This window comes from Oryza glaberrima, chromosome 7, assembly GCF_000147395.1.
Source record: "Oryza glaberrima chromosome 7, OglaRS2, whole genome shotgun sequence".
NCBI lineage: Eukaryota > Viridiplantae > Streptophyta > Magnoliopsida > Poales > Poaceae > Oryza > Oryza glaberrima.
In genome coordinates, this window is record NC_068332.1 from 24,218,944 (window position 1) to 24,240,042 (window position 21,099).

Consider the following 21,099-nt stretch of genomic DNA (forward strand, 5'->3'; position numbering starts at 1 on the left):
AGGGAGAATTGCTTTAGAGTTTTATTAAAGAAAGAAAAATGATACTTGCTAACTTATAGAAAAACTTCTTCAACCCTTACCGTTAGGCACACAAACAATATGTCATGACTCTAAGCCTAGTTAAGTAACAAAATGCATCATGCGATATTGATACATATAGTAATTGCTGTCGATAAAAGAAAACTCATGTATGCTCGAGAACATAAGTCAGCTATCAAACTCTGTCAAAAGCGTAACTTTTTGAAGCTAGTCCTACTGCTGTTGAAGATGCAGAGGACTAAGAGCATCCCCAGCAGTTTCGGCATCCCATCTTCCATCCAGAAAATAGCGTATGGGGGGAGAAAATCCGGCTCCAACGGATACGCCATCTGGGCCTCCATAAATGGCACATGCGCTATTCCTGGTGTTTCTCTCTCCTCACGCCATCCCGCAACCACCGCTCCCATCCGTTCTACTGCCCTCATCCGAATCGAGATCGAGGCAGAGGGTGAAGCAGTGAAGGTAGATCGAGGAGAGAGGATGAGGCAAACCTTCGTCGGCCGCTCCCGCCGTCAACCACCTTCGGCCGCGCCGCCCTTCCGCTCCCACCGCCAGTCTGCCCAGCCGTCGGCGAGCCGCTCGCGCCGCGCCCTCCGCTCCGCTCCCACCGGCGGTCGGCGGCGGCGAGCCGCTCGTGCCGCCCCTCCGCTCCTCCGCCCTTCGCTTGCGTCTCTCGATCTCTCTGGAGTGACAGAGAGATCGTGTGAAAGAGAAGATAATGATGAAAAAAGAAAAAAAGAAAAAAATATTAATTAATGGTAGTTGAAAGGTACTATTAAAATATAGGAGGATGTGATATAGATGATGTAATATAGATGATTTGTTAGAGTGGAGAGAAATATGAAGGAGGAATTTTATTTGGATAACCATCTATATAGCCATATGAAAGATCAAATTTGGACGAGCTGCTGGGGATGCTATAAGGTGATACAAAATATGAATTTCCACGCTGCCTTTGCACTCCTAGTAGTATTATTGAGGACTAAGAAGACTACTTGTGTTCTTTAGTATGGATTGGGATCGAATCACTCGCATATGAAAAATAGAGTGATATATTATAGCACATAATTAATTAAATATTAGTTAAAAACTTATACAATGAATTTATATGATTTTAAAGCAACTTTTTATATATTCTTTTTAAGAAAGCACACCATTTAACCCCTTGAGAAACACATACGGAAAAGTAAGTGAGTGAAGATTGAGAAACTTAACTACAGACACATCCTATGTTTAGGAAGAAACGTGGAGTAGGGCACATGGTGTCTATTTTCTTGAAAAAAAGAGAGGGGGTCCATCCTCGATCCTTACCAACGAAGGGGCAAATAGTCAAATTCCCCCCAGCTAAGCTGCGCAGCCTCCCTTCCTGCCTGCGCCTGCGCTACCGTAGTCGGCCTCCCTCTGACTCTTTTGCTCCCCCCTCCCTAGTTTACCCTAGTCGATCTCCCCCCCCCCCCCCCCCCCCCCCCTCCCCCTCCGCCGAGGCAGCGCCGCCGCCGCCGCCGCCGCCGGAGTCCCCGCTGCTTCCCCTCGCCGGTGAGCGCGTCATCCTCCTCACCCCACGCCGCCGCCGCCTCTTTGTTTTGACCCTTTTGTTTAAGCTTCGGTTTTAGATCTGGAAGTTGCTTCTCTCTTTGCCCTAGAGTTAGTAGTAACAGTGATTTTGGTTCGTTTCCAGGAGGAATTTGGGGGGTTGAGGTGATCCCCCCCCCACCCCCACCCGTGCCCTAGGGTTGGCTGCTCCTGCTCCTACTGTACACAGCTTGATTGATCCTTTTTGGTGGGTGTGGATGTTGGGGGTAGCATGCCGCTGACCTGCTCGGGGAGATGCAGAGGTACGCGGGTGCCGGTAACAACAGTGGGTTTAGTGGCGGCGGTGGCGCGGGTGGAGGCGGTAGAGACAGCTCGAGGTTGGATGGGTCGCCCTACTCCGCCAACAATTATCCCCTGAGCTCGAGGTGACGCGCTATCGCTCCATTTCTTTTTTTTCCCTCCATCCAACATGATTTCTTGTTTTAAGCCATGTAAACAATAAGATGCCCTAGTATGCTCTTATTTAGTTGGAATCTTCCAAGTTGTAATTGATATGATGCGTCTACATTTTGGATGCTACAGTAATGGCATTTCTTCGAATCATAACGATTCCGTACTGTTTTATGACTTGCGTTACTTGCATGAAGTAACTGCCGTAATCAAACTCACCACATGTTCTACGTATAATTTCCCAGCTATTATCAGAATGACTTGATAACCTTGACACAAACTGTTATTGAACCACAAGCAATCAACATGTATAGAATGTTGTTCTGACCAAAGGAAATTTTTTTTAGTAAATATTTTCTTTAACTGATGTTGCTGATATTTGTATGGTTACGACAATACTTTCTCTAGAAATTAGATAAATTCCGTCAGGCTGTTCATTTATTAGTTAAAGAACAAGCTAATCCGTCACGTATAGTGATTGAATATATATTACCATGCCATGAATATCAACAAGACCATCATCAGTTCAGTTTTATTGAATATAGCTCATCGCGATAAATCCCTCCATCCTAGTTGTATTTCGTATAACCATCTGATTATGTAGAACATACAGATTAATAGATGTATATATATGACATCATGCTTTGGAAATCAGAATGCCATAGATAATCAAGTTTGTATCATTAGTATGATATTGCACCACTTCAATCTTTGTGGTATGGTTAGAGAAGGAGCAGTCATTTTCTCTTTGATATGTGATCGAATGAAGTAGTGAAAGAGGTTATTTACTACTGCCTCAAATCTTATACTTGTCATGCATATGCTTTGCCATGTTTAAAATAAAATATGTCATAATATTGCCTAAAATATGTAAATGCATTTTTTCTGTCATGAAACATGTTGTTTACCTTTGATGATCTATATGGAATACTCACCTTAATTTATTTATAACTGGCAATTCATTTATATTCGACTGTTGTGTAATATTAAGGAATTCAACGGGTAATATATAAAAACTGCAGCGGGAGTAAGTGGGGTGGCAGATTCACTCAGCACCATCACTCCATTCTTTTAAAAAGAGTAGTTTATTTTTCGCCGGGCCAGCAAAGGAATGGTGGCCAAATTTATTAAGAGCAGAGAGGAAAATGGTTGGTTTACATAACAACAAGATTGTTGGATGCTACTTAACCGCTGCAGCCAAACATACCTGACAAAATCAAAGTGCAACATTAGGAAGCCAAGATAGAGGGATAAGATAACAGCTTTGCTGCACGCCACACCCATAGCTCCTCCATGATTGTCTCGACCCTCATTGGGGTGGATCAAACCTCAACCCTCACAAATAATTGAACATGGAATAAAGAATATCTGCTCTGTCAATTCTTCACCTCTATTGCTTGTCCAATATCGGAAGTAATATTTGATGAAGAGTACAACGAACTTGCTACTGTCACAATCACTTTCTTAGTATCGATTTTCTGTCAACAGAAATGGGGGTACCTAATTCAAACCAAACCTGTGCAATTTTATCATCACAATAACTGAATTTTGATATGTTTTTCTTCTTCATTGTTGTTTTCAGGCGGCAGCAGCAGCTAGCTCCTTACAAGCTAAAGTGTGATAAAGAACCACTCAATAACAAGTACGCATATACTTCTTACCAAAGACAGTTCACTCAGGGAATTAAGTGGGTGTTTATTAATCTAGATGTTAATCTTTCAGGGATTGCATTTCCTTTACTTTCTTTGCCCTTCGTTTTAACTTTGGCTGTGCTCTTTGCGTAAAAAAACACATCTGTGTTGTCCAATAGCAAGTTAGCAACAAATAGTAAAATACTACTTCTTTATCCTATAAGATATTACTTCACTTGATCTTATGCAGTCCAACTGTACACGATGGCTCTTTTGCAGGCTTGGACCACCTGATTACTATCCTCAAACACCAAACTGTCCTGAAGAGACATTGACAAAAGAATATGTACAATCTGGGTATAAGGAGACCGTTGAAGGAATTGAGGTGCGTATGGAGATGAATGTTGTATACAATGTATTATGAGTTTGAATCCAATTAGAAATTCATTAATGTATCTATCTGTGCTATGCTTATTGAGTTTGGATATAGTCCAATCTTGTATATTGACTGATTCAGTTTTTTCTTGGGATTCATAGGAAGCCAGAGAGATTGTACTTAGCCAGATCCCGTACTTCTGCAAGACAGATATTGTTGTAAAATGCAAAGAGGTGAGGAAACTTGGCCAATATTTTCTCAGTAAGCTCGTGGCATGATCTTATTTTGCTATTGTGTTTCGGAAGAAATACGAAAAATTCTTTGCAATAGCAAATGGATTGACAGTTCATGGTAACAAAGAGACAAATTGCCACTGGCACCAACCTTATATTCCAATGTTCTGTATATCAATTTGGCATGCATAATTTGTTGCCTGGCTGGTTTACTACCCATGCTATTTGATTACCTTGACTTACTGGAGATTAATCTGATATCCTTTAGTTATAAAGTGTCACCGACTATTAGGACTAAATCTCAGAACTTATTCCATCCTGCAAGGATAGTTAGTCTAGTGATTATTAAGTCTTTATCAACAATTGATTCTGGCTTGCACAGTTGTACCAGCTATCATCAGGTGCAAACATTTAGGCAAAAAAGTTGCTGTAGATTGTGGGTTGTGTGTTTCTGTTCTCTTTTAGGAAATCTTGTTTCTCTCGTAATCTCAAATATGTATGTTGAAGATGTAGTTCTTTAAATGTTGTAAGACACCACAACTATAAATGCATGGATACATTTAATTAACATGGTTGATTGGTAGCTTCATCCTTTTGTTTTTATTTTATGATCTGTTTTGATGTATGATATAGAGTACTTAGTATAACATTTAACAATTTCTTCATTATTTGCTGAAGGCACTAAAGAAGCGCTTGAGAGCTATAAATGACTCTCGTGCTCAGAAGAGAAAGGTAGTTGTGCAATATTTCTTGATTTGGATGTATTTACCTCCTGACATCATATCAAACAGACCAACTAATTTTCCTGTTTTAGCAGGCTGGCCAAGTTTATGGAGTTCCTCTTTTTGGATCACTGTTGATAAAGCCTGGAGTTTATCCAGAACAAAGACCATGTAACGAGGACACCCGCAGGAAATGGGCCGAGGTCGACATACTTGCCTGTTATCTGTTTTCACATGCTTTTTTCAATGGAACTGTTGGCATAATTTATGAACTGTCATTTAAGTTTTCTTGCACTTTTATGTTGAGCTTGTCGCTAGTTAATACTTAACTTTTCTGCTCTAGTTTGAATCTTCTTTTTTTAGGAATTATGGGTTTAGCATACAATCGATTATAAACTTTATTTTTTGCTTGGTGTTGCTTTGACTTTAAACCGCTTATTATTGTTTGAAGTCAAGGGTCAAGTTTGTGTGAGGCAGACCTCCCTTAATGCATCTTATCATCTCATCGGTTGGAACAATGCAAGTCAAATAACCTAAGAAAATTGAGTTATTTTGTTTACAGACATCATTTTCTACTTCTGTGATATCACTGCTGCCATGTATCTGGCTATCTGCCCATTTTAACTTTTTGATTACATGTGCCATCGCCATGCAGGCCCTTTCCCAGCCAAACAAGCGACTGCGTTCATTATCTGAACATGTTCCTCATGGTTATCGTAGGAAATCTCTTCTTGATGTTCTCACTCGATACAATGTCCCATTATTAAGAGCAACATGGTTTGTGAAAGTCACGTACCTCAATCAGGTTTGTATTTCTTTTTCAAAACTAAGCCTTGCTTACTACTCACTCCGCTCTTGAAAGCAAGTCGTTTTGGATATCGAGATGGTCTTTGAAATACAACTTTGACCACTACTTTCTATTGCAATATATCTTTATAACCTGACGAGATTATAATATTATGAAAGTATTTGACAAAATGAATCTAATTCTAAACACATGATTTTCTTCCATCCAATCTAAATATTTAAAAGATATTGATGGTCAAAGTTTCTTAAGTTCGATTTGAAACATGTCCAAAAAAACATGTTTTCAAGACCAGAGGTAATACAAAAGAACATGCTACTTTGTTGTAACCAAATATACTTAATTGCAGCCACAGGTTCGATCAACATCGGTCAGTACATCAGCAGGAGGCTCTGACAATCATCGATCTAATCAATGGACAAACGATGTCGTTGAATATTTACAACAGCTTTTGGATGAATTTTGTTTAAAAGAGGTACATCCATCTTTTAGAGAACAGTCATCACCAGGGCTTATTGCTGGGGTCACACAAGTAAAAATGAAAAGCGAAGCACCCCCAGCTGTTGGAGACATAGACGAGCCTTTGGTGCACTTCAAATGGTGGTATATGGTCCGCCTTATTCAGTGGCATCTCGCCGAAGAATTGCTTGTTCCCTCGGTACTTATTGAATGGTTATTTAACCAATTTCAGGTGATTTTATTTCCATTGACTGAGTAGCTCATTTATTTAATGATGTTTAAGTTATCTCTTATTTTCTTTACTTACCAGTGATATGCTTCTACCCTTTACTCAGGAGAGAGTTGCAGTTGAAGCTTTAGAGCTTCTTATGCCTGTGGCACTTGGTATGATTGACATCATCACTCTCTCACAAACATATGTGCGCATGTTTGTGGAAATATTGGTTAGACGTCTGAGTGATGGCCCTGTTGTTGATAACCCCAAAAGGGCACATATTTCTTCTGTTATAGCTGAGGTACTGCGATACATGGTGCTTGCAGTGCCTGATACGTTTGTTTCTTTGGATTGCTTTCCTCTTCCATCTTTTGTGGTTCCTGATGTTTACAGTAGAGGTGCTTTACTGAAGATAACTGCTGGTGGTGGTATTGCTGGTTCAAAGAGGCAGGATGGTTATCGTTACTTGTCCTGTGGTTATGCTGTTTGTTCAATTCAGAAACGTTCATATGATCTTGCAACAGTTGCCAACCCTAACTTTCAGGCACGTGGTGCAGCCAAAGTGGTGCAAGCTTTGGACAAGGCTCTTGTCACAGGAAATTTGACAATGGCATATTTGTCACTGTTTAATGATTTATCTGATGCATTAATGGAGGAGAGATGGATTAAAGAAGTGAGCCCTTGCTTGCAGTCTTCTTTGATGTGGATCGGGACTGTTGAGTCATCCCTAATCTGCTCAGTATTCTTCCTTTGTGAATGGGCAACGTGTGATTATCGTGATTGCCGCACATCTCTTTTGCGGAACGTAAAATTTACAGGACGAAGAGATTTATCTCAGGTACATCTGGCAGTCTCCATCTTGAAGAATAAAATGGATGAGATAAATAACCTGTCTCGTTCTAAGAGTAGCAGTTGCATTGCAGTGAATAATACTGCTAAAGGTTCTTCATTAAACAACACTTCTTTAGCAGCTACAGTGAGTGATTCCTCTGGATTGAGAAACAACGCAAAGAGCGTGGATGAGAAGGACAAGAAGGATATATTTGAAAGCCCTGGTCCACTGCATGATATTATTGTGTGTTGGCTTGATCAACATGAGGTTAACAGTGCTGTAGGTTTTAAACGTGTGGATGTTCTCATCATAGAACTTATCCGCAGTGGTATATTTTATCCTCAGGCTTATGTTAGGCAGTTAATTATTAGTGGAATTACTGACAAGAATGACACACTGCTGGATGTGGAAAGAAAAAGGAGGCACCGCAGAATTCTGAAGCAGCTTCCTGGGTCATCTTTATTTGAAATTCTTGAAGAAGATAGAATTACTGAAGAGCAGCATTTGTATGAGATGATGTCAACATATTCTAGTGAGCGTCGCCTTGTGCTTTCCGAACTTTCAACTGGCCAAGCATTCGATGCAAATAGCAGAGGTGAATATGCTTCAAGTTCCTGTGTTCCGAAGGCAAGTGATCTTTTTCTTGCATCAGGAGGCGATAAGCATGGGAGGGTGCCGGAACAAGTCGAAGATGTGAAAGCTCTGGTGTCGAGCATGTTGCGCTTTATAAATCCTCACTCAGTGGAAGAAGAGCATTGTCAAATCAAAACAAACCCACAAGGATCGTCAGCTTCAACGGTCACACAAGTTGATACTGTAGATGTGAAACATGACTGTGAGGATTGTGCGAGGACCAAGAGACAGAAATTGGATGAGAGGGCCTCTCCATTACAAGGGTTCCCATTGATTCAATCAGATGAGGAAGATATTTGGTGGGTGAGGAAAGGGACAAAGTTACATGAATCCTTGAAGGCTGAACCTGCACAGAAACCCATTAAACAAAACTCTAGAGGTAGAGCAAAGGTGGTTCGGAAAACACAAAGTCTTGCACAGCTTGCGTCTTCCAGAATTGAAGGCAGCCAAGGGGCATCTACTAGTCATCTTTGCGAGAGCAAGGTGGGCTGTTCCCATCATAAACCTAGCATTGATGTTGACAATGTCAAAGATGTTGATCACATGAAGATAGTGGATCTGTCTGAAGTTGGGAAATCGTTGAAGAGGCTCAGATTGCTTGAAAGACGATCTGTTTCTGTATGGTTGTTGAAATCAGTAAGACAGCTTATTGAAGTAAATGAGATGGCTGCTTCTAAAGCTAGCAATTCCATAAGTTCTTTTTCGTCGCAGTCTGATGATAAAACTCTATTGAAATGGAGGCTTGGTGATGAAGAATTACTGTCGATTCTCTATATATTGGACATATGCTGTGATTTAGTCTCTGGTGCAAGGTTTCTTGTTTGGTTGCTAACAAAAGTTCGTGGTGGAATGGCAACCTCTGGTCAAACAGGGAGAAGTGCCACTCATATCAAAAATAGAGAAAACCAAGTTTGCCAGATTGGCGAGGCACTTGTGTTCTCATCCTTGCTAAGGTACGTTGCTTTTGATGTTACTTCTCTTCAAATGTCTCGCGCAATGATTGATTTGAATAAATGGGTGAGCTGGCAAATGATTATGAAGATTCTTGTTACTAGAGAACTATGCTTCCCCATTCCTTTTTCATCTCTCTCTGCTTTGATGTCTCAATGTAAAATGTGCTGTAGGTTCTTTCATGACGTCAGTTGCGTCTTTCTTATTCCCGAAAAAAGAAAAACCCTGTGTCTTTCTTGTCCATGTACCTGACAAGAGGGCTTACAACAAACGGCCAATATTTGCAGGATCTCTGCAGTCTATGTATTTACACCTCACCATCTCTGCGATAACCGGGCAATATTTGAATACTCTTTTGTTTGGGCTTTTATGTTCTGCTATGTTTTTTAATCCACATAGTTCTTGTTTTGTGCATATGATGATTGGCATCGCTAACTTTTCAACATTGCTACATAAGTTATCATGAAAGTACTTTCTAAGTTGGTGTCCAGTCAAACCCTTTACTAAAAAACAAAACTCACCAGGATGTTATTGCATTACTTGAAATAAAATTAATGTTGATCAGAGTGAGGAAGAGATATTGTTACTCACCAATCAGAAAGTGTACAATACTTATTGTTTCGTATGACTCTCTTCCTATTTCTAATACTTTGAACTTTACTATATTGTTACATGACTTTCCTTTGATTGCTTTAGCATGTAATATGTGCAGGTATGAGAACATACTTCTTTCAACTGATCTCTTGCCCGAAGTTTTAAGTGCTTCAATGAGCAGAAATTTTGTGTTAGCTACTGCAAGGCAGCCTGCTTCAGGAGCATTTGCTTATACTCGATATTTCCTGAAGAAATACAGGGATGTTCCTAGTGTGGCAAGGTGGGAGAAGAGTTTTAGAACCACATGTGATCAGCGACTGCTAGCTGAGCTTGATAATGGACGTTCAGTTGATGGTGATCTGGTTTCTTCTTCTGGGGTTTCAGCAGGTGAAGAGATTGATGAACAGATCCGTCAAAAAATGAATGTAAGGAATTCAAGAATTGTTCCAAACATGAAGGATATAATACAACGGCAAACTGAGGAAAAGAAAGGTATTACGGCACCCAAGAGCCCCTCTGTTGATAGGGAAGACAGCTATCAAATTGCACATGACATTGTTTTGGGCTTACTTGAATGTATCAGGCAAAATGGGGGAGCTAGTCTAGATGGAGACCCTTCAATTGTTGCTTCTGCTGTCTCTGCAATTGTTCTCAATGCTGGGCATACAATAGCTAAACATTTGGATCTTTCGGCCGGTAACTATCACGGTGTTTCTTCCATGGGTAGTTCATTGAGCTCTATTCGGCACATTTTGCATGTCCACATAAGTTCTCTTTGCTTACTGAAAGATGCTCTTGGGGATCGCTTCAGCCGTGTATTTGAAATAGCTCTGGCTGTTGAAGCGTCTTCAGCTATTACAGCAACTTTTGCCCCTCCAAAGATGCAGCGTAATCAGTTTCAACCATCTCCAGAGACCCATGATGTATATGGAAATCATACAAATGACCTAAGCAACACAGGGAAAGGTTTTGTTGGGAGAACTACAAAGGTAGCCGCTGCTATTTCTGCACTTGTTGTGGGATCTGTTATTCATGGAGTTGTTAATATTGAGCGGATGGTTGCTGTCCTGAAAATAAAAGATGGTTTGGATATTTTGCATCTCCTAAGAGGTTTGAGATCAAGCACAAATGGTGTATCCCGGTCCACTGGAACGTTTAAGATGGAGAATTCAGTAGAAGTTTTGGTGCATTGGTTTAGGATTCTCTTGGGGAACTGCAGAACTGTCTATGATGGGCTTATTGCTGATATTCTTGGTGAGTCCTATGTTCTTGCACTCTCAAGGTTGCAGCGGATGCTTCCTTTAAGTATGGTCCTTCCTCCAGCCTATTCAATTTTTGCCATGGTCCTTTGGAAGAGATATACTTTTAGCCGTGAAGATGTGCAGCTTTACCAGTCTCTGTCAAACGCAATAAATGACATCACCATGCATCAGCCTTTTCGGGATATCTGCTTCCGTAATACACATCAGCTGTATGATCTCCTGGCCGCTGATGTTGGTGATTCAGAGTTTGCGGCAATGCTTGAAATGCATAACCCAGATAAGGGTTCAAAAGCAATGGCATTTATACCTCTTCGTGCTCGGCTATTTTTGAATTCCCTTGTTGATTGTAAAACAGCTGGGGCAATTCTAGGAGATGGTTCGTGTGCTTCAGAGTCTGGCGAGGCAAAAGAGAGTGAGTTGAAACTCTCTGACAGACTTATACAACTACTGGATACCCTCCAACCAGCAAAGTTCCATTGGCAATGGGTTGAGTTGAGGTTTCTTTTAGATGAACAAGCTCTTCTGGAAAAAGTTGCAGCTGGTAATACATCAGTCGCAGAAGCAATCCAGTCGCTTTCCCCTAATGCTGAAAGCTTTGCCCTTTCTGATAGTGAGAAAGGGTTCACTGAAATCATCCTGTCAAGATTACTTGCCAGACCTGATGCTGCTCCCCTCTACTCAGAACTTGTTCATCTTCTTGGGAAGCTTCAAGAGTCACTTGTCGTGGATGTCAAATGGCTCCTGCAAGGGCAAGATGCCCTTCTGGGACGCAAATCCACAAGGCAGCAGCTTGTTCATATTGCTCAAAGAAAGGGCCTCTCGACAAAGACTCAGGTTTGGAAACCATGGGGCTGGGCCAGCTTGCTTAGTGATGTAATAGCCAGTAAAAGTACCAAGAGGAAATTGGAAGTCACTTCAATTGAGGAAGGAGAAGTTGTGGATGACTCTGCTGATGCTAAAAGGCCTAGCAAGGCTAACCCCCATAATGTGGACAGAAGCTTCGAGGGGATTAGATCTATTAATAAATATTTGACTGAGAAAGCCCTTTCAGAATTAATGTTGCCATGCATTGATAGAAGCTCTGCTGAATTTCGTAGTATATTTGCTGGTGATTTGGTGAAGCAGATGGGGACTATCAGTGAACACATCAAAGCAATAGCAAGGAATGGTACGAAACAATCTGGTTTAGTTCCATCAGGAACTGAAGCAGCATCGAACAAATCCAGTAGCCGTAAAGGGATTCGAGGTGGAAGTCCAAATATTGGACGGCGAGCTCCAGTTGGTAATGATCCAACTCCTCCTTCAGCATCTGCTCTGCGAGCAACAGTGTGGTTGCGCCTCCAATTTATCATTAGGTTGCTTCCATTAATCATGGCGGATAGGTGAGGCTTCATTAAGGACACATGTCATTTGAAGTTAATTGAGCTTGGCGATGGTTTCTAGTATTGTCTTTTTCAACAATTATGCTTATTATTGGTCGTCCTAGATTATAATTATTTCTCTCTCTCTCTCTCTCTATATATATATATATTGTTCAATGTTTCATATAAAATACAACTAAGAATATGCACAAAATTACCCTTTCTTTCTGTTCCACGTGCTAAATATTAGTAGGCAATAGGTCAACTGTGAATGTTTTCTACTGTTATTATTGGAAATCATGGTACTTTTCTTTTCTATTAATAGTTGCCTCTTACACTTACATACGTTTACTATATGATTCAGGAGTATGAGACATACACTTGCTTCTGCAATTCTAGGCCTTCTTTCAGCACGCATAATTTATGAAGATGCAGATTTGCCCCTTCCTCCTACCAACACTACCGTTTTAAGGCGGGACGTGGATTCTTTGCTGGAACCTCCCTTAGATGTCCTTCTCGACCGCCCTGGTGAAAGTCTTTTTGAGAGGCTCATATGTGTTTTCCATGCATTACTTGGCAATGGCAAACCAAGTTGGCTGAAGTCAAAGTCAGTTTCTAAGTCGACCACTAGAACTCCAAGAGATTTCCCTGCATTTGATAGTGAAGCAGCTGAGGGCTTACAGGTCAGATCAATGCTTAAATTAATAAATGCTGTCACTTGGTTTTCAATAAAAATGATAATCTTCAATAGAACTTGCACCTCTGAAACCAATGTTGTTTTTTCACTTCTAATGCTAAATTTCTTTTGCAGTCTGCACTAGATCACCTGGAGATGCCTGGAATAATCAGGCGAAGAATCCAAGCAGCTATGCCAGTTCTCCCACCTTCTCGCCACCCTTGTATATCATGCCAACCACCTCAGTTGTCTTTGGCCGCATTATCACCACTCCAGAGCGGTACATCTACTTCAGGTCCTCAACAGAAAGGCAACTCTACTAGCTGGGTTCCTACTAATGTATCAATCAGAAACAAGGCGGCGTTTGCAACCCAAGATCCTGAGATGGAAGTAGATCCATGGACATTGCTTGAGGATGGCACAAGTTGCCCCTCCATGTCATCTGGAAGTAACAGTTCCAGTGGCATGGCTGGCGATCATGGTAATTTGAAAGCTTGTAGCTGGCTCAAGGGTGCAGTGAGAGTGAGGAGGACAGAACTAACCTATATTGGGTCGCTGGATGATGATAGCTGATCATGCTTGTACGCTATCACTGCTGACGTTGCACAAATTCAAGATGGGGATTGAGGAAAATTTTTCGGTTTTGGACCAGGTTGGGCTTGAGTGGTATACATGCCGCCACCATGATAAACTCCACTATTGAAGGGAGTTTTGTGTTGAAATTGTGGCCTTGTGGGGGCGGCCTTGATGTAGAATATCTTACACCCTGGGGTATTGTTGTTACTAGGGCCTGCGGGAGCGACCTTGTACATAATGTAACATTAATCCATTTGTCAAGCAAGCTGTCCCTGAAAGAAGTTGCCCCAGGGCCCTGTTTGTAGCTTATATTCAAAGTTAGGAAGATATGCATGCATGCAGTAGCTGATGAGTCGAAAGGAATGTATTGGTTTTTGTTTTGCTCGATATGTAACCTAGTGTGAGTTAGCCCCTGCTCAAAACCGAGGGTTGATATTATATAACATTATGTATATCATATGGTGGCTGGCCTCAGTGGAAGTTGATATTGTTTCGGATGGGTTTTCCTCTTTGTAGTGGCATGCATATTTATGGGATGTATCCAGCCTACCCAGTTTCTGCTTGTCTCTGAATTCTCATGGCTGGTGAGGTGAGCTTGCTCAACCCGAGCAGATTGCCAGATCTGAGGATCCTTGACACATTATATTCTATATATGGTGGAAGGAACATTGAATTCTATAAATTGGTGAGGTTCCCAGAGACCGTGTTCAGTTGGAAAGAGCTACTCGATCGTGTATACCAACATGCAAACTGTAGCTACACATACTGATATACAGGAGTTACTAGCAATATGCAAATTTCTTGTGATGATGAGAACTTCCGTCCCAAAATTTATCTATTTCTAACGTCTTATACTAAAATAAAACTATATATTCGCCTACCTCTTTTTAACCAATCACAATTATTCTTCATTTAATTTTTTTCACATGGTTTTTCTTCTCAGTTAATCACAACATTTCTTCCATCATTATTATTTTAATACCCATATCCATCTTACAAAATACTTTACATTTCCACACGATTTGAGGCTCCGCTGAGAAGGATTGTTACATCAAGGACATGACTAGTGGGGCGATTTTTGCACTGTATGCTGCCTTTTGCAAGAATCTTCTTTTAAGGAAATTATTTTTTTTTCCTTGCAAGAATCTTGCTACCAAAATTTTCCTGATTGGCTGTGGGGGTGTTCTTCGTAGAGGCCGTCAATTGCAAAGTCTAGGCCTGGTTCCGCCAGAATTTCTTTGTGTTAAGTGTATATCCGCTTTGGTGTTGTAATAAAAAATATATGACTTATCAACATCTCCAGAAATATTTTGCATTGCATTGAATTTCAGGGCAGCGTATTAAACCGAGATCCCCATTAGTGATTGCAAAAGAGTGTCACTCACTCATCATCCATAAGGTGTCCTGGGACTTTCGGCCAATCAGCAACGCCTGCCACTTCACCAAGTCACTATTCTCCAAACTTCACTACAGCAAGAACAATCCAGGAAACCTCGCATGCGAAGTAATCGAAGTCGCAGCTGTCTCATCATTGGATTAACCGTACGTGAGAGCCTTACTCCGTCCGTCCCACAAAAAATCAACATAGTACTAGATGTGACTCCTAATACTACGAATCTGAGCATGGTATATCCATATTCGTAGTATTAGGATATGTCATATCCAGTATTAGCTTGGTATTTTTACGAGACAGAGGGAGTATAGGCTGTCTCATGATCTCCTGCAACTTCAGGTAATCAGGTCTGATACTTTAAAAGAAGCTGAACCAGTCAGTCATCACAGCATCCACAGATACCTGCATGCAAAGATAAAAAGAAGAACCTGGACTGACGTCTCGTCAGGATGCCGAAACAAACTGAGAGTGTCGTGATAGATGTAGCAGAGACTACGGTTGCCCAACCTGAGGCGAGCTGTGCATCCCAGCTGCCTAACACGGCACCGGAAAAGCAGCTGAATCTCTTCGTTCGAGTTGTCGCCTCCGTGGAGAGGGCGGGCAACGCCCTCGGCACGCTGGCCTTCACCTGGGCCACTGTCGTCCTCCTTGGAGGGTACCCGACTAGCGTCAACTTCGAGGATTTTGTGTTCGCCACGACATTGTTCTTCTTAGAAGCTGCAAGGTATGCATTAGTTATGTTTTTTAGATAATGGATTAAGAAACCCGGCCTCTACATACATGAGAGGATGTACACAGCCAAAAGTAATCAAGAGTACAAAGTCTCGGACGCCTTACAAGATAGTTTCAACCAACACCTGAAAAACTGAGTACATAGACTCCAACCCCAAACATATGAGAGGTTCCTACACCACTTAATACGACACCTTCAAGAGGCAGCGAAAAGCGAAATTAAGCCTCCAATCTTCTTCTCCCATTCCACCTAAATTTTGAGAAGAGCTCCAACACTCCCGCCCCCAAAAGCCTGCAACCTTCTTTCACCTTTAGAGCGTCTTCCTCCTTAATCAACACCGACCATTGATGTGCCCAATATGTATCCCACGAGAGATGTACACGGAATTCCACATGAATCTTGCAAGTTGGCAATCAAAGAAAAGATGTTGTATTGTTTCATTTGCATTACAAAAGCAACACTTGGTATTCCCCTTCCATCTCCTCTTAGCCAAGTTGTCTTTAGTAAGAATGATCTCTCTCTTTAAATACCAAAGAAAGATTTTTATTTTTAAAGGAACTCTAAGTTTCCAAATAAAAGTTTTCCTTGGTATTACCCCGTCACATATGAGAGCTTTATACATTCAGTTGACTGTAAAGACCCCCTTCTTATGAGCCTTCCAAATAAAGACATCATTTTGATCTGAAAGCTTTTTTTGCCAGGTCGGCCGACCAATTTCATTAAGATTTGGGGAGAAAAAACAGTAAATTGTTACAACGACATTACGATGTCGTAGCAGGCCAGGGAAGATCCCCAGCCCAGCCAAGAACGAAAAAAGAACGAGAAGAAGATAGGCAGGGCAAAACCCCGTGCTCTAGCCATGGTGATTACTCGCGAAATTGGGAGAAAATCCCAGCCATGGTGATCTGAAAGCTCAAAGGAAACCACTTTTGTTACTAGAGAAAACCAAGAATCAAGATTATCCCCAACCAATGCCCTTCTAAAAGAGGCATTCAACGGTTCCCTTCCTAAGACTTCAGCCACAGTAACATTTTTCTTCCTCGTTAACTGATATAGCGAAGGATAAAGCCTATCAAAAGAAGAGTTACCTGCCCAACAGTCCTCCCAAAATCTCAATTGAGTCCCATTATGCACCTTAAAGTTTAGAGTTTAGTCATGAAAGTGTTTAGAGTTTGGCTGTGTATATCTTCCTGTGGATATAGAGGCCAGATTTCTATTTATTATCTAAAAAATATGAAAGTGTTAAGAGTTAGCCACAAATCAGTACTGATGTAAACCATTTCCATTATAAAAAAAAATTATCTAGGAGTACTATATTACCAATTTTGTCAAATTAATTGGGCACAAGAAAAGGTGGTTGTCTTTCATTTAGTTGACAGATAGTCCATTTTTGGTTCGGTCTCCATATGATGCGCCATCCGTATTTTCAGGATGTTCAGCCCAAACAGATCAGAGTACCAACTCTTCTTCAGGACTTGGGGAGCTTTCAGGCCTTTCTCATGGAACAGAGCAATTGTGGTCATATGTCTAGATGATGTCAGCGAATACCTCAGGAGCAACCAGAGGAGAGAATTCCATAGCCTAGTTGTGTCAATGCTGATGCTTGTTGCTGCCACCATGCCTATTCCAGGAGTTCACAAACTTAAAAGTGGTCCATTACACAATGCTATATTGCTGTGGAGCCCCTTGGCTGTGATGCTTCTGTTGGTTCCCTCTATAGTATGCAAACAGACAGCAGTAGCACACAAAGGGAATTGTCTAATAGCTAGGACATTTTACATGATATCACTGGTCACTGTGCTGCTACTGATCATCAGCAAATTACAGTTTCCAAGCATCACCAGAATAGTTCATAGGCCTGTCATCCATAAACTACAATCCTGCCACCAAGTGATTCTTGTCTTCTGCATGTGCCTTGCGGCCATGCCCTTGGTGTTCTTTTCTCCAAACTTAATACTGATGATAGTACTCTCTCTGTTGACAACTGTGTGTGGCAGCTTACAGATTCCAGCAGCGGTCATACGTGTTGAGATTGCATTGATGCGCCTTTTGCCACAAGATTACTGTAGCGAAGGTGATCCTGCAAATGATTCTGGCAAGATGAACCTCAAGCCAACGCTTAATGTCTTCTATGGAATGGTGCTCGGCCAAGGGATACTATACCTTGCAGCCCGCATATTGGAGTTCTTCTCATTCTTTCCTTGGAGATCATTGGCTCGTCGTGGTGGGTTCAGGGGTCAGAAAGGAGTCCAATCTGTTGATATGTACTATGAATATGCCTTTGAGAAATGCATGAACACCAGTATTCTTGCTCCAAAGAAGATGAACCTCACTACTTTTGCCATGGATTCCCTCAAATCAGGTTCAAGGAAGGAGCAGTTCTGTGGGGTTCGAATTCTGTATAGCCTTGTGCGCAAAGAGCCCTATGACAAACCAGTCCTATCAAAAGTCACCAACTCCAGAAAGACAGTCACCACATTGATTCAAATGCTGGGTTGGGAGAACCCGGAAGACAATCAAATTAGATTACTTGCTGCAAAGATTACAGCTGAGCTTGCCAATGGTCTCCGGATTGCCGCGATCTCTGGTGCAATGAACTTTATATCATCGCTTCTGGACAACCACAACAAACAGCAGATACATGAACTCACAATTCAGACAGATAGTGGTGATGAGGAGAATTGCTGGGTGCTCAAACGTTGGCGTCAGATGATTAAACAGTGGTCCATTCTGGAGGAGGAGCAGTGGGCAGAAAGTGATATCCTCCCAGCACTTGGCCTGGTAATTCTTGAGAGGCTAGCTACATATGATCTTGTCAACTGCGTGGAGATCAGCAGATCAATGGACATAATCCCAAAAATCACAGGGTTCACCAGCAACAACGGTGAGAAAATGTGTGTCAATGAGACAGGCCAGAAAGTACTGATTGAATTTTCACTGAGGGTGCTGAGAATATTGGCAAGCATTGGTGGGGAAACTGGTATAACATTGAGGCACAAGATATCAGAAGATCCCTTCCTACTGGACAACCTTGCTGAGATTATGGAGGATAGCAGGAGCAATCAGGATCAGGAGCTGAGGGAGATGACAATAGATATCCTTACAAAACTTGCCATGGATGAGAGTACAAGGAAGGAGATTGGGAGCATCCAGGTGATTGTTCAGAAGTTGATGTTTGCATTCGTTGCGCAAGATGGTCTGCCAGACTCACATTCTGGCTGCTTGATGACAATAAAAGCAGGGCAAGCACTGTCAATGCTAACATTAGAAAATGCAGACAACTGCTCAGCTATCATGAAGGAACCTAGACATGGATTCTTTAAGGATCTGGCAAGAATGCTACAAGACAACAGGTACATATATGTTGCAGCAAATGTACTGCAAAACCTCTGCAAGCACTCTAGAGTTGAACTACGGGATTCAGATGTGCTGGAACTTTTCAGTGTCCTACCAGAGGTGAGATCTCCTTGACAGATTAAAGAAACTATTTTTTTTTAAAAAAAAAACACAAGAGGGCTGCGGATTCTGTATTGAGAACAAAAATATCGGATATCTGATTCTAAGTTACATACTGCCGTGTTATTTCCTCCACAGGTGTTGGGACGAGTAATGGATGCAGACGGAAAAGAACTCGAGGTCCTTGTTGGCCTCAGTTCACAAATATGCAGTGTAAGTCCTGAAAGCTTTACAAAAGCGTTTAAACAAGGTCAAAATGAGGAGATTTTTGTGGAGAAGCTAATCAATGCACTAAATGCAAATAGCAAACCTAATGCACAGTTCCCAGGAATCAGAAGGGTGATAATTGAGCAGCTTACATACATGATGGAGCTGAACTCTCGTTATGCGACATACTTCAGAAATCATGGGTTGATGGAAGCATTGATAAGGGTAGAGAAGACACCGTCAAAGACTGAAAAATACAGGCTTTTCTTGGGCAAAGCAGGGCTCATGGAGCACAAAGTGCACCTGTCCTCTCTTGTGGCTAGGGCAAAACTGTTGATAGCCATGCATTCAACTTGACGACAGCCAGGAAGCATCCATTTCGATTTTTGTGCACATTTCTGCATCAGATAACATATTGATGGTACAGAATCCTAGGGGCTTATAGCAGCTGATCATGTAATCGTGTTCCAATCCCATCTGAAAATCCAGCCCAAAATTTAAGCTCTTTAAGCTCAACCGTGCACTCAGGAAAATTTTGTGGAGTGGCAGAATACCAAATCTCATCCATTCCCTGTATTTGTCTTTTCTTGTATATCGGTTGTATAACCTTCCCTTTCAATCCAAACATTTCATAATCGATAAAATGTTTCCTCCTGACAATGATTTGAATACTTGCCGAGCCGGCCGAAGAAAACGCCGACCAAATTTACTTAAGATTGAGGGTACGTACTAATATACAAGTTTATGAAATTTGACAAGAGGCTGTCGAAACAGAAGCGGTGTCGATAGAAAAGCACCCTCCCCAAAACAAAAGGAGAGATTAAACCTCGGTTGTTTGAAAACTCCTGCTTCCTTCCAGATTGTGATCGTGAATACTAGCAATTTGTCTTACCTTCCAGCAAGTTTCGACACATCTCTACCAACTACAAAACACTACATTCCTAAACCACGGGTACAACCGAACGGGATGGAGATAGTAGGGCTATATATAGCAACAAGATGGATTCAGTCATTTAATCAAACAGCCGGAGTGCAGCCCCGGCGGGTAGATCAACCCATGCTCAGAAAAAGAAAAAAAAATCAAAATGGAGGAAGCAACTACGGAGGATTGAAAGAGCGGATTGCCGGGTACCTTTCACTGTTGGACATGGATGGGAGCGGCGCCCGCCGTCGAGCCGGATCACCCTAGGTGCCTGGTTGGGTTAGGTGGTGCGCCGGATGAAAATGCGAGCTTTCTGTTCCATTTGGTGGAGCTTTTGTATGCAGGATTAGGGCCAGGAGTGACAGCATGTCCTCCTTGACTCTCCTTCTCCTCGCCGCCGCCGCCACCGAGAAGAACTCCTCGCCACAGGCGATGGTGAAGGACTCGTTCTACTTGTTGGAGGTGTCACTGTTGGTGGTCTGGTCGGGCGAGGTAGTCCGCGATGGGATTCAGATTGAGTGATCACAAGCTTACATAGGCTGAATCTCAGCCCTCTAAAATAAATTCAACGTCCGAGAGCCGTTAAATTTATTTTGGAGGACCGAGATCTACCCTATATCACCTTGTGACATGCCTACCCTATGTCACCCAATCTAAATCCTCCGCGATGTGTCTGTGGGCACTGCAGTACTGCACCACGCGTTGCTTCCGTGCGACGGCGTCCACATGGCCCCACCGCTGGCCCATCTAGGATACACCCACGCTGTGCTGTACCACGGGAGTGTATGTTTATGGGGAAGCAAGCAAGCTGGATTGAGATCCTCTGACGTAAAGCCATAGGAATATGGTGACTGATATGTGGGCTCCACCGTTCTCGGGTTCACCTGTCAGTAACTACATTAGGGGTAACTTTACGTCAGAGGATCTCTTTCCAGCAGTAGTAGAGGAGAGAGAGCGCACGCAAGCTTTGCATTTTTTTTCACTTACACGTGGGTCACATTTGTTTTTTTAATTTTTCTCTGACTAGGGTGTTACGTCAAT

General features: G+C 41.9%; 2 protein-coding genes and 1 long non-coding RNA gene across 3 annotated transcripts; 2 read left to right on the plus strand and 1 right to left on the minus strand.

Moving 5' to 3' along the window:
• Window positions 1-1,488: 1,488 nt before the first annotated feature.
• Window positions 1,489-13,844, plus strand: LOC127779580 (mediator of RNA polymerase II transcription subunit 12). The gene is made up of 13 exons (XM_052306393.1): window positions 1,489-1,575; window positions 1,718-1,997; window positions 3,605-3,664; window positions 3,933-4,038; window positions 4,191-4,262; window positions 4,941-4,994; window positions 5,080-5,187; window positions 5,640-5,789; window positions 6,139-6,480; window positions 6,584-8,880; window positions 9,591-12,116; window positions 12,460-12,778; window positions 12,907-13,844. The coding sequence occupies exons 2-13, from the start codon at window positions 1,867-1,869 to the stop codon at window positions 13,342-13,344; spliced, it is 6,603 nt and encodes a 2,200-aa protein (XP_052162353.1). The 5' UTR covers window positions 1,489-1,575; window positions 1,718-1,866; the 3' UTR covers window positions 13,345-13,844.
• A 212-nt stretch (window positions 13,845-14,056) lies between these two features.
• On the minus strand, window positions 14,057-20,686 carry LOC127779582 (uncharacterized). Its single transcript, XR_008018695.1, has 3 exons — window positions 20,269-20,686; window positions 15,248-15,457; window positions 14,057-15,168 (listed from the first exon to the last, which is right to left on the minus strand). It is a non-coding gene; the product is annotated as an uncharacterized LOC127779582 (long non-coding RNA).
• LOC127779581 (uncharacterized) lies at window positions 15,660-20,327 on the plus strand. Its single transcript, XM_052306394.1, has 2 exons — window positions 15,660-18,929; window positions 19,068-20,327. The coding sequence occupies exons 1-2, from the start codon at window positions 16,905-16,907 to the stop codon at window positions 19,491-19,493; spliced, it is 2,451 nt and encodes an 816-aa protein (XP_052162354.1). The 5' UTR covers window positions 15,660-16,904; the 3' UTR covers window positions 19,494-20,327.
• Window positions 20,687-21,099: the final 413 nt, after the last annotated feature.

Excerpts from the sequence above, each read along its gene's own strand:
- LOC127779580 (XM_052306393.1), top strand. The coding sequence starts at position 1,867 with ATGCAGAGGTACGCGGGTGCCGGTAACAACAGTGGGTTTAGTGGCGGC. Across the intron at positions 4,263-4,940 it reads TTGTTGTAAAATGCAAAGAG|GCACTAAAGAAGCGCTTGAG; the intron begins GTGAGGAAACTT and ends TATTTGCTGAAG. Across the intron at positions 8,881-9,590 it reads GTGTTCTCATCCTTGCTAAG|GTATGAGAACATACTTCTTT; the intron begins GTACGTTGCTTT and ends TAATATGTGCAG.
- LOC127779581 (XM_052306394.1), top strand. The coding sequence starts at position 16,905 with ATGTTCAGCCCAAACAGATCAGAGTACCAACTCTTCTTCAGGACTTGG. Across the intron at positions 18,930-19,067 it reads TTTTCAGTGTCCTACCAGAG|GTGTTGGGACGAGTAATGGA; the intron begins GTGAGATCTCCT and ends TTTCCTCCACAG.